This window comes from Ipomoea triloba, chromosome 9 (genome assembly GCF_003576645.1).
Source record: "Ipomoea triloba cultivar NCNSP0323 chromosome 9, ASM357664v1".
Taxonomy (NCBI): domain Eukaryota; kingdom Viridiplantae; phylum Streptophyta; class Magnoliopsida; order Solanales; family Convolvulaceae; genus Ipomoea; species Ipomoea triloba.
Window position 1 is genome coordinate 19680593 of NC_044924.1, and position 12971 is coordinate 19693563.

At 35.3% G+C, this 12971-nt stretch overlaps 1 protein-coding gene across 2 annotated transcripts; it reads left to right on the plus strand.

Annotated features, from left to right (window-relative positions):
* Positions 1-1163: 1163 nt before the first annotated feature.
* LOC116028318 (putative late blight resistance protein homolog R1A-4) lies at positions 1164-12110 on the plus strand. Of its 2 annotated transcripts, XM_031269994.1 has the most exons (13): positions 1164-1315; positions 2690-3166; positions 3248-6501; positions 6622-6730; positions 6871-7043; positions 8135-8481; positions 8896-9088; positions 9219-9315; positions 9548-10447; positions 10579-10629; positions 10967-11336; positions 11439-11525; positions 11638-12110. In XM_031269994.1, exons 2-4 carry the CDS (start codon positions 2722-2724, stop codon positions 6682-6684), a joined length of 3762 nt encoding a protein of 1253 aa, XP_031125854.1. In that variant the 5' UTR covers positions 1164-1315; positions 2690-2721; the 3' UTR covers positions 6685-6730; positions 6871-7043; positions 8135-8481; positions 8896-9088; positions 9219-9315; positions 9548-10447; positions 10579-10629; positions 10967-11336; positions 11439-11525; positions 11638-12110. The 2 variants fall into 2 exon arrangements, with proteins under 2 accessions (XP_031125854.1, XP_031125853.1); XM_031269993.1 differs by having other exon boundaries at positions 2690-6501.
* Positions 12111-12971: the final 861 nt, after the last annotated feature.

Sequence of the window (12971 nt, forward strand, 5' to 3'; positions counted from 1 at the left end):
TTGGGATATTGAGTTGAAAATGATGAAAATACCTTCAAAAATTTTAGATTTCAGCACGTTTAAAACGGATGGGTGACCAGCGGGATGAATTTTGGCACTAAAACAGTAGTCGTGGGACCAAAATTGGTACTAAACAATAGTCGTGGGATCAAAATTGGTAGAAATGAAACATGTGGACCAAAATTGTCATTTTGCTAATAGTCGTGGGACCAAAATTGGTATTTGCTCTAAATAAAACAACTAAAACAAGAACAAATTTCAAAACGAAAGTGAAGGTCTGTGCACATAAAATTTGCACATAGCTATCCAGTATGCACAAAAATTCAACCAAGCCACTCTGATTGTGTTGAACAATAAATGCAATTATTAAATTTTATTCAATAAATGATATTAATAATCAACATTAAAAATTACTATGACCTATTACTTTGAGTCGACTTTTACTATCCGTCTGGTTTGCTTAACTTGCATAGAGTTCTATACGTTAGTCTAAAGAAAAATGTTTGTATCTAAAGAAAAATGTTTGTATCAAGAATTTAAGAGTGGAATAGAGAAGGGAAGTTAATACAGTAATTTTCATTGTGCTGCATTAATAAAAATCTCCTTTGGACCAAACATGATAATTCAGGATTTGTTCAGAAAATGATTTTTTTTTTGGGTGACCAGATCACCCAGTAAAAGTTAATTGATAATTACTAAGCCTCAATTGAACACTTGAGTTTGCAATACCAAGAAATAAACAGAGTGATACAGATTGCAATTGAGAGATGGGCTTCTCTCATTGAGCTTCACTTTCTGCAACCCAACCCATCTCTCCATGATCATATCCTTCCTTGTAAACCTTTCTTCTCTGCAAGCCTTTTCCTCTCATGTTTTCTGGAAATGAATATTGATTTTATTCAGCTTGTATCTCACCCTGAGGTTAGTAAGGTATTGTTTTGTTGGGCTCCCTCCTATGTGCTTCTAGAGGAAGCTAGTGGTGGCCACTTTGGCTAAGTGGAGGAAAAAGCTAACACACTCACTTTCGGCAGAGAGGAGAAAGGAAACAAAAAAATAATAATAATTTTTTATTTTTTATTTTTTGGTTTCCACTTACTTATGCCTTTTGAATCCCACTGAAGTGTGTTCCTTTTTATTTTTGATGTGTAGCCATTATAAAGAATTTCAAATTGGTTTCTTTCATCAGTTCCTTAGTGCTCATTCCGATCCATTCGGCAGCAAGAAGGAAGAAACCATTTTTCTTTCTTCATCTTTGGCGCGGTGCTTGCTGTTTTTGCCAAGACTCTTGGGTTCATCTTCATCAAATATTTTGGAGGTAAGCTTGTTTTGTTTCAGCCATTTTCGTGTACTGTATTCATTTTTATCTTGTTCGTGGTAATTGAATATTTTGAGTATGAGATATTTTTCCTTTTAGAGTTGATGTATTTGATGATTTATAGATCTATGGCTCCTATGATAGCCCAAATCTTTGTATTTGAGATTTGTTATACTGAAAATTTTGTTGTTGGTGGTCTGATTTTCCCGATTTGAGGTTTTTTTTTAAAATTTTTTTTTTATGTAAATCGTGTATTACATGTGTTGATATTTATTTTTGAGCTATTGTGTATTATCTCGTATATGTGCATCGTGTCGTTCTTGTAATTTTCATTGTCACAGGAAATGAGATTTTTTTCAACAGGTATTTTAAGATTTTGGCACAATTTTGAGGTGTCCAATTGCATCAAAACGATGACAATTTTGAGTGGTCCTTTGCTTTAAGCCTTGTGCTTTTAATGCTTGCAATAATCGATCTTGTAACTTTTTGACACGAGAATTATGTTTCATCATTTGACCACCCCTTTTGGGGCTCCATAGGTAGGTTTTTGACTGAATTGGTTGAGGAAGATGTTAGAAATTAATTTACACTTAATTATGATTATTAAAATTGAAAAGATCTCATCGGGTGCTCGGGGGCGCCCGTATATTTTTTATTTTTTAAAAATTTGTTTAAATTTTTAAATTTTTTAAGACTAATAATTATAAACTATTTAATACTTTAATAGTTAATTCTAAAATATTAAACATTAACCTAGAAAACATCTAGAGTTTGAACAATTTAGGATTATTTCGCTCAAAATTGTGTCGTTTTGAGTGAAAAAAACTCATTTATAAAAAAGAGCAATAGCTAATCGATCGACTAGGCAGCCGGTGCCTAGGAGGCCTAGGCGGTCAGCACCTAAGTGGCTTAGGCGGTGCTTAGGCAACCTAGTCGAACACCTAGCCGACCAGCCGTCTAGACCACCGATTATGGTGATACGCTATGCGGTCAACCGGCGCCTAGCGCTTGCAGTCTAGGCACTGATTAATCAGCACCTAGGCAGGATTTTTGCAACACCAGAAAAGATAACATTATATAGTGAATTGTATTATTAAAGTTGCTACAAATAAGGGAGCATTGGCTCTTTGTGTTTCAGTTGGTTGAGAAAGTATGTTCTCTACATTGTAATAGAGTCAAATAGTATTTAAAAAATAATGCAAATGGGGTATAAACATAAGTGGTGCCAAAAATAATGCAAACATTTTAGCTATCTAACTTTTTACATTAAAAACATGCCAGCAAGCTCTTCTCAGACTCTAGCATATTTTATGCTGTTATCTTTCAGTGTGCAATACCAAAACTTAAAACTACACATTTACATATTCTTACCAGGAAATACACTAACATTGCAATTGAGATCATAGATGGCTTTTGTTGCTTTAACTTCTCTCATTCAAACCATTGAGATTGAGTTTCTGCAACCCACCCCAAGACAAAGGTTGTCTCTCCATGATCATGATCGAGCAGGAATAAACTCTTTCCTTGCAAACCTGTCTTCTTTGCTAGCCCTTCTCCAGAAGGATTCGAATGGTAATGGTGGTGCTCTCAGTCTCAGAGATTTGGAAATCCAAATCAGAGACTTTGCACTCAAAGCTGAAGACGACATTGAAATACAACTTAGCAACATCTTTATGGATCAAGACGGAGGGATACCCCCTACAAAGAAGATGAAGATCCTATTCCCCGGACAGACAAATGATTTCATGTGTTGTAGGGCATCAGACGAACTGCATCAAACTTTGCGAGAAGCAGCAGAAAATGCAACACAGCTGTTGAAGATTCTAACCAGGGAAAAGGAGTCATGTGCAAGTAAGAGAGAGATGGGTATTGTTGCTTTAACTATTCTCATCACAAAATCTAAGTATTACTTTTTGCAACCCTTCCCAACAGTGTATCTTGGTGATAAAGAAGCAATGAAATCTTTCTTCAGAAATATTTCTTCTTTGCAAGCCTGCTTATTGCAGAGGAAATCCACTGGTGGTGCTGCAATCAAACTATTGCAAACCAAAATCAGAAACTTCGCACTCAAAGCTGAAAACGACATCGAAATACACTTAAACAACTTTCTTCTAGCCAAACACACTGAGCATGAAGAAGAAGTTTCCCAACAACTCTGTCAAACCTTGCAAGAAGCAGCCCAAATTGCAGCAGAGTTGTTGAACATTATTTACAAAGAAGAACTGCTTTGTACTGCTTTAACTTCTTTCAGGGAAACAATTGATGAGATATTAACAAAGTCTCTTCATGATAAAGAGGGAATCAAATCCACTTTAGTGGAAAAGCTTTCTTTTCTGCAACACTTTCTGCGGGAGGAATCAAGTGCTACAACCATGGATAAGGATTTGAAAACCAAGATCAGAAACTTCACAATCGAAGCTAAGTATGACATCCTAATACAACTAAGGAACATTTCTCAAGCCAAAGAAACAAAGTCTCATGAAAAAGCTTCCAGGGGACTACATCAAGCCTTACAAGAAGCAATAGCAAACGCAACAGAGTTGTTGAACATTTTAACCAACGAAAAAGAAAGTGCAAGAGAGATGGGTAGTGATGCTTTAAATACTTTCATGACAAAATTTTATTACGACTTTTTGCATTCCACCCCCATAGTACCATTTCTTGACCATAGAGCAGCAATGATGTCTTTCTTTGAAAAGCTTTCTTCTTTGCAAGACTACTTACTACAGAAGGAGTCTAGTGGTAGTGCTGGTGCTACAATCAATGATTTGGAAACCGAAATCAGATACTTTGTACTCAAGGTTGGAGATGACGTTGAAACACAAGTGAAAAAATTAGTCCAGGCCAAAGACGACATAGAATATCAACAAAAAGCTTCCCAGCTCAATCAAACCTTGCAAGAAGCAGCCGAAATTGCAGCAGAGTTGTTAATGAGTATCAATAGTAAAAGCAATGAAGTTGATGAAGCAAATGAAACTCAACCATCAAATACTTGGTTAAAACATGCTAGCGCAGCGAATGTTGAATCTGATGGATCCACCCCGCGTGGCTTTCTAAAGCCTGAGCGCAGAATGGTTGGCCGTCACAATGATTGTAGAATGATAAAGGACCAACTCTTTTGTCCCCGTTTTGGCATTCCAGTTATAATCTCAATTGTTGGAATGGTGGGTATTGGAAAGACTACTGTAGCAAGAAATGTGTATGAAGATCCATCAGTTGCATCCAATTTCGATGTAAGAGGTTGGGTTAGTATACCTCAACACTACAATAAGAGCAGAATACTAAGCCAACTTCTTCAGTCAATTACACCAGTAAAAGAGCCAAATGTAATTAAAAAGGGAAGCACTCCTCATGAACTAGAAATGCAGGTACGCAATTGCTTTGGTGGTAAGAAGTATTTAATTGTTTTGGACAACATTACGAGCAAGCAAACCTGGGAGCAAGCTTGGACTGACATCATAGGGTGTGTTTCTAATGGATTAGTTGGAAGTTACTTGTTACTAACCACTAGACACTACTTCAACCTAGATGCCCACATGATAAGATATATGCATATCCATAACATGACTTTGCTAGATCCGAAAGAAAGTTGGGAACTATTTTGTTATATCCTTTCTATTGATGAAGAGCACTTGGCCCCTAAATTTGAAAAAATTAGGAACCATGTTGTGGAGAAATGTGATGGATTACCCCAGTTAATTGTTGAAGTTGCCAAGCGTTTATCTAAATGCAACAACATACAACAAGGATGGAAAAAGATTGAAAAGGAATTAGAGTCATTGGGACTTCTAGATTGCAATGCACTCAGTGTTAGTTACAATATCTTGCCACATCATTTGAAAGTTTGCTTTCTATACTTTGGAGTCTTCCCAAAACGTAAAAAAATTCTGGTTAAAATGCTTATAAGGTTGTGGATTGTCGAGGGATTTGTGAAGCCATTGAAACATAAGGAGTTAGAAGATGAAGCTTATGAGTACTTAGAAGAGCTTACGGATAGAAGTCTTCTCTTAGTTGAAGATCGAAGTTGTAACGGCAAAATAAAGACTTGTAGAATGCACAGTGCCTTACATAGCTTCTGCGTAGGAGAAGCTCAAAAAGGAGGTATTTTATGTGCAGTAAATACTCAGCAACATTCAGGACTATCATTAAACGCATTTACAAATTCTTGTCGTTGGCTAAGTTCTTACTCACACAGTTTTGACTATTATGTGCTCTTTGGTACGAACATCCCTCGCTCCATTTTCTTCTTTCTTGAAAATCCTGAAATGTTTATTCCTCCGAAGCTGTTAAGAGTTTTGGCTTTTGATACTTCTATATCACTTCAAAGAGTGCCAGTGCAATTAGGAGGTTTAGTTTTTCTGAGATACCTATCTATAACACAATGGTTTGAGGATCTGGATGATGTAGTGTCAAATAATCCAAATTTAGAGACACTTGTTGTTTCCGGCAACGGAGCACGAACTATCCATTTGCCATCTAGTATTTGGAAGTCACCAAACTTAAGGCATCTCGAACTTGGCAATTCATATATGGTAGATCCCCCTTGTGCATATAAAAAGAATTTACAAACATTATCTTGGGTGGTGAGACCAATTCATTGCAGACAAAAGGTGTACAGCAAGTTCCCTAACATAAAAAATCTGAAAATTTTCCTAAAGGATGACATAGAGCCTAGTCACATTGGAAGATGTTGCAGCAATCCTATTATTTTGGATCATTTTGACTATTCGGAAGGGCTTGAGAAGCTTAGCATTTCAGTTTCCATTGGTTGCAATGCAACCCTTCCAGAACAATGTATGTATCCTTCAGGACTGAAGAAGTTGAAGTTGAGTGGGACTAATATTTCTGTGAGGGATTTAAATGTAATTGCCAGGCTACCCCAACTTGAGGTGCTCAAGTTGGAAAATGCCTTTCATGGAACAGTATGGAAAGTAGCTTATGGAGGATTTCATCAATTAATATTCTTGCTCCTTGAAGCTAAAGAACTCAAGCAGTGGGAACTTAGCCAGAACCACTTTCGGATGCTCAGACACTTAGTCTTAAGATCCTGTAATTGTTTGGAACAGATCCCAATTGATTTTGCAGAAATTTACACCTTGAGGTCAATTGAGTTGGAGGGGTGTAAGTCTTCCCTTGTTGCTTCTGCCAAGCAGTTACAACAGGAAGGGAGATCCAAGGATGTTGAGGTTAGGAGCTAAAGCGTGTTTCTTTTTATTTCTTTTCTATTCAATGCTGACTTTCTTTACAAAATTAGTTAGTATTTCTTTTTTATGATCTCATTTGTTTTTGTGCATTATTTTTCATAGATCAAAATCCTTGGCCCCGAATATGATGACTCACAGAAAACACATACAGAATTGTCTATGTAAGATGACTTGGGCGGCCAGCCTCATAGTAAATAACTGTTGGAAAACGGTATGTGTTAGGTTACATGTGTCTTGCTCCTATATTTTTATTTGCATGCCAAATACAGTACATATAGTTGCATATACAAAAAATAAATTCATTGGTTAAGATTTAATGATTCGTCATTAATGGAATTAAGAAACCTGCAGATCGAGTATCTAGAACTTGGTCTTGAAAGATGGGCTCAAGAGCTTTGTGTTAAAAAGACGGTGGATAACTTTTTATTAGCAAACATTATATTGTGAGGGAGAAGAAGATGTATGTTGGTCATTAAAGATCTACTACTACTACTTCATGAGTATATGTGGCTGGGGCAAGGAAGGTATTTCATCTGATCTAGTGTCTATATGCGATGATCATACTACTTTAATTTACATCTCTTTTCTTTTCTCTACCTCTCATAATATAACTAATCCTGAGTATTAATAGAAGCACACCTTTCCCCAAAAAAGAATGAAAAAAAAAAAAATTAACAGAGAATATTAGACTGATGTTGCTTTTTATTTTAACTTCACAACTATCAGTCGTTATACCGTGGACCATGAGTCATGGCTGATACTGCAGTTATGTTGAACTGTTACTGCAGTTGTGTTGAACGGATACTGCAGTTGTGTTGAAAGGAAACTGCAGTTGCGCGGAACAGAGGCCATTTCATCCGTCTGTAAATGCAGTTGTGTTGAACTGATACTACAGTTGTGTTGAACGGATACTGCAATTGTGTTGAATGGATACTGCAGTTATGTTGAACGGATGAACGACCTCTGTTCCGCGTAACTGCAGTTTCCTTTCAACACAACTGCAGTATCTTTTCAACACAACTGCAGTATCCGTTCAACACAACTGCAGTATCAGCAATGACCATGGTCCACCATATAATTTGCGCACAACTATTGAACTACTAATTACTATGGCCATGTTTGGTAAAATGGTTGTTAGCTGATTGGGTTAGAGGGTATGATTACTTGATAACATTAGCTTTTTGTAGAAAAGTGTTTGGTAACTTAGCTGTTAGCTGATAACTGTTTGATATAATTTCTTTTCTCAAAAAGCTAATTGAGCAACTTTTTGAATTTTAACATTTTAGAGTTAATAAAAGTTGATTAATCAAACACTTATATTGATTTTTTAACTAAGTCAAACAATTAATAGTGGTCAAATAAACCAAAATTGCCTGATAGGCTAACTATTTTACCAAACAGGGCCTATTTCTGTTTGGATAAATGAATGAAACATTGAATATAATTTGCCAACAGCCCAACAACTAACAGTATGAAATAAAAAATGGAGAAGTTTAGAATCACAGCATGAAATTATCCTACAAAACTTACACCTCTACATACAGTTGCTATCTAACAACTTTGTTTATGTGATATGATGTTGATATGTTTGTTGCATTCTTTTCACTATAAACAGGTAGTTAGTAGAGTTTGAAAAGTTTTACAAGTGACTTGGAGAATGCCTTCTGTGAAAAAACTCAAAAAAGTATGGGAAGTAGCTAAAGGAGAATTCTATGGACGACTAAGACTCTTGCTAGCTTCTTTAAGCTAATAAACTTGAGCATTGCGCAAGCTATGCGATGGCGATTTCCCATGTCTCAAGTTGTTAGTCTTGAGATGTTATTGTTTGGAAAAGTTCCCTTGATGTTTAACAGAAAATTTGAACCTGCAGTCAATTAAGTTGGATTAGTGTGGCCCTTCCCTTGTTGCTTTTGCTAAGCAGATTCAGTACTGGCAAGTTGAAATGGGAAACTGCATTTTGAGGTTAGAAGCTACAGTGTATGATCCATTCTCAACTATACTATTTCTTTTCCATTCTATATGGATGATAACTTTCTTTACAAACTTGTTACTATGAATGTAAGATGCTATTGTAGAATGTAGACTATCCAAAAAATGCTAACTAACCACTTTTATAATGCAAAATTTGAGGGTTAACTAAACCACTTAAATGGTAGTGGTAAATGGTTTACTACAATGCAATTAAAGGTTTAATTTTGTGATGATGATGATATCTGCCTTGCAATTTTTTTTCCTTGTAAATAGAGTGGAGAGGAGTATAGGAAAAGATTGGCACAATTATATTCTATGAAATTTGTCGAAGCAAATATAATTGAAAAGGTTTTCCAGCAACTTGAAGAAAAATGTACTGAAATTTCTTTCTTTTAATTTGTTAAGATGAATGTGGGGATCTGTTACATACAAGAATGGCTCGTGCTGTTAAAAAGGAATGATCCTGTAATTGTTTGGAATAGATGCCAAAGAATTTTCTATGTTACAACTTGGAGTCAATTGCGTTGGAGGGGTGTCACTCTTCCCTTGTCCTTCTTCCAATCAGTTTCAACAAAAGAGAGGATACACGGATTTAAAGGTTAGAAGCTAAAACTTGTTTCATTCTTAATTTGTATTTCTTTTCTATCAATGCTGTCTTTCTTTACAAAATCAGTACCTTTTTTTTTTTTTTTTCAATCTAATTTCATTTTCTGGATTATATTTCACAGATCAAAATTCAAGACCCTTAATACGACAATAACAAATACAGAAGTGTGTATGAAAGAAGTCTTGTTCAGCCTCATAGTATACAACTCTCAGAAAATGGTAAGTGTTAGGTTACTACATGCGTCAGGTATCTACATTATATTTTTTATTTGCATTATTTCATATCAAATAAAATGATGTGCTGATTTTTCAGTTGTATAATTTTTGCATTTTATAGAGTTACATCCCACTTTATTTATTTATTTTATCTAGTAACTGTAGCTTACACTAGAGTCAGGCTTGTATAGTACAGTTGTAATTACAAAAAAAATAAATTCCGGGTGTTTAACAGAAAATTTGAACCTGCCGTCTACTAAGTTGGATACTGGCAAGTTGAAAAGGGAAACTGCATTTTTGAGGTTAGATGCTACAGCACATGATCCATTCTCAATTATTATATTTATTTTCCATTATTCCATATGGATGCTAACTTTCTTTACAAACTAGTTACTATTTCTTTTTCTAATCTAATCTCATTTTGTTTTTCTTATTCTTTTTATTTTTTTAAGATCAAAATCCCTAAATACGATGAATAATCACAAAAGAAGAGTATGTACAAGAAAACTTGGTAAGGCTCACAGTGAATTAATAGTTATTTAAAAATGGTATGTGTGAGGAGCTGAGGCTTCATATATATATGTGTCTTTGTAACTGCATGTTAAATGAAATGAAATGAAATGAAATGGTGTTGAATTGCTACCTTGTACAGATAGTTGAAGGTTACAAATGATTGAAAGGAATTGGTTCCTCATAACTGATCACACTGAATTGTTGTCTGGTGCTTTAATTTTCTCCCCTTAGCTTGTTACTCATCAATAAATTCCAAGTGCTATCATTATTGATACAATGCAATTACCTTGTGTTTGAAAAATGCATGGCAGTGGATATTCATTCTTTGACAGACAAAGCAAGTAGTTTCTCATTTGCTGAGCGGACCATTAAATTAAAGATGACTTAGAGCCCAAATTCACTTGTGGATGGTGTAGTAATCCCATGCAATCATTTTGGATAATCTTGACTATTTGGAAGGCCGGGCTTGAGAAGCTAATTAAGGATTTCAGCTGCACTATAACCCTTCAAATCAGTATATGTCTCCTTTCGTAAGTACTGAAGAAGTTGAGATTGAGTGGGCTTCATCTCTCTGAGAGCAAGGCAATTAACGGTAATTGTCATGCGTGTTCTCCAGCTTAAGGTGCGTAATCTACAAAATGATTTCCATGGAATAGCATGGGAAGTAGCTGAAGGGGGATTCCATCTATTAGGATTACTATATTATGGTATTGTATGGAAGAGATTCTTAGGAGTTTTTCATATATTTTGCAGTCAGCAGCCCTTCTGTTGTCACTGCTGCCAAGAAGATTCATTATGTTTGAGGTTAGAAGCTACCTACAACATATATCCTTCATTCTTAATTTTTTTACTTTCTTTATAAAAGATTTTACTATGTTTTTTTCTCAGATCTTATTTCGTTGTCTTATTTTTCTATAGATTAAAATCAACTAGCTTGATATGAGGAATCACCGTATCCACATGTAGACCTCACAATGGATTTATTGTTTACTTATAGAGACGTATAGTATCTGCCCCGATTAATTGCAACATATACTATTTCATCTGATCTTTTATAAAACAAGACTAGCTTTCTGGTTTCTCTTTCAAAAAATGCTTTTGATATTCTTTGACAGCCAAATGTTTCTCATTTAATTTGTAGGCTAGGGCATTAAGGATAAACTTCCTCAATTCCAGCATATAAAAGATGCAGTATCGTCAGATCTGGTTTTGGCAATATGATATTCTCAATGCAATGGATAGCTCAGTAGCTACTATCTTCGATCAAGATACTATTACAGAGTATCCAAAATATGCTAATAGATGGCATTGAAACACGGACTAAGGAACTTCCTCTCAAGTGGACAATTTAATGGTCAGTTTTTCCTCAGAAGGAAGGAGATGCATGCTGGTGATCAATACCAATATATATGCTTAATTTAGTTAACTAATGTTAGATGGTTTTCAAAGGATTCATGTTGGTGGCTATAGCAGCCAAGTTTATTCATCTGATGCCTATATGAGATGATGATGTGAGTATATGACTTTACATCTGGGTTTCTTTTCTGTGCTGCAAGCCTGCAAATAATTCTTTGTTTTGATATGGTTTTGCCGAATTTTTTTTGAACTAGTAGTGCTCAAGCTAATTGGAGATGTTGAGATTGTGAGGAATTGGTTGGTTACTTTGTTCTGCCTCTTGCTGATTGATATTGATTTACAAGGTGAGTATAATTCTGAAAACTTCTCTTATTATAGTTGATTGAAAATTACCTTTATTGCTTCAAAGCAAAGATTGATAGTGATCTTGGGTTTTTTTTTCTTTTTTTTTTGGAGGAAAAAAAGCTTAATGCATTAAATCATAGGAAAGTCAATCAACAAGAAACAAAGGGGGCAATCAAACCATTCCCTGCAACCTGATACAGAACTGGCTTCCCGAGCAACAGTGTGGGCAGCACGATTCGCACTTCGCTTAGCAAAACGAAATTCAACACCACTTATCATGGATGCCAAATTCTCTACATCGTCAATAATAAAACCAAAGATAGAAGTAAAAGGGTCTGACATAGTGCAAATAAACTAGTTGTGAATCTGTCTCTACGTCAATATCACCCAATTCCGTATCCTTTAACCAACTCAGAGCCTCACGGATACAGACTGCTTCAGCCTCTTTCACTGGATAATTTCCCGCTACTCGCAAATTCTTGGCTGCCAAAAAAATGGCCACCCATCCAAAGCCCATAGTATTGTTTTCTTCATTCAAACTGACATCAGTATTGAGCTTTAATCTGTCAGGCATTGGGGTATTCCATTTTTCCTCTGTTAATTAAAACCTTTATGCGCTTATAACTTGAATGCGGAAGTACAAATAATAATGAAAGGCATTGTAAATCAAATTAATCAACTAAACAATGTTCATGATTATGGATCTTTAATTAAAACAAGAATAAAGATAAAGACTTACTTGATTCCATTGGAGACGTAATCTCTAACCTGAATAATCAAGAATGCTTCACCTCTCTGATGTGTATGCCTTAATTACCTCCTGATGATACGGAGACTAGAAAACTCAAAGACTAGAAACTTATGATTGGAAAAACCATATGATCCCTAGAGTTTTCATGGGTATTTATAGATGTGATGAGAACCCCTCTTTAAAGAGGAATGGGAAACTTCCTTTTAAGGAATATAAATCCATCTAGGAATGTGAAACCTCCTTTTAGGAGAACTCATATCCTTTTTCCATTATACATCTTTTAACCCTTATATACTTAAATTTTAACAAAATGAGTGGGAGGGAATTTCACCTAGTAATTCCGCCTTTATACATCACTAATCATCAACGTGAGTCCTTATGGAATTACAACCTTTATTATATAAATAAATCAATGTTAGGAAATAATTATTTCTAACAGTCTCCCACTTGATTCATATAAGCATGAAACCTTTATTATATGAATCAACGTTAGGAATAAATTATTTCTAACATTCTCCACTTGATTCATATAAGCATGACTTTACATTTTCAATCCTTAATTTGAGCTCACTTAATATGAAAATGTAAAAGTCAGAACCTCATCGAACTTTACTAACCGAATCATGGCGGTTACAGGCCTGACATAGCGTCCTGCTCCCTTCCATGTATCACATTTAATAAGAATTCGAACCAT

What these genes read in the sequence shown, in the direction of transcription:
- LOC116028318 (XM_031269993.1), top strand. Translation starts at nt 2,722, where the DNA reads ATGGCTTTTGTTGCTTTAACTTCTCTCATTCAAACCATTGAGATTGAG. An exon ending in GGAGATCCAAGGATGTTGAG is followed by an intron (nt 6,502 to 6,621) that starts GTTAGGAGCTAA and finishes TATTTTTCATAG; the next exon opens with ATCAAAATCCTTGGCCCCGA.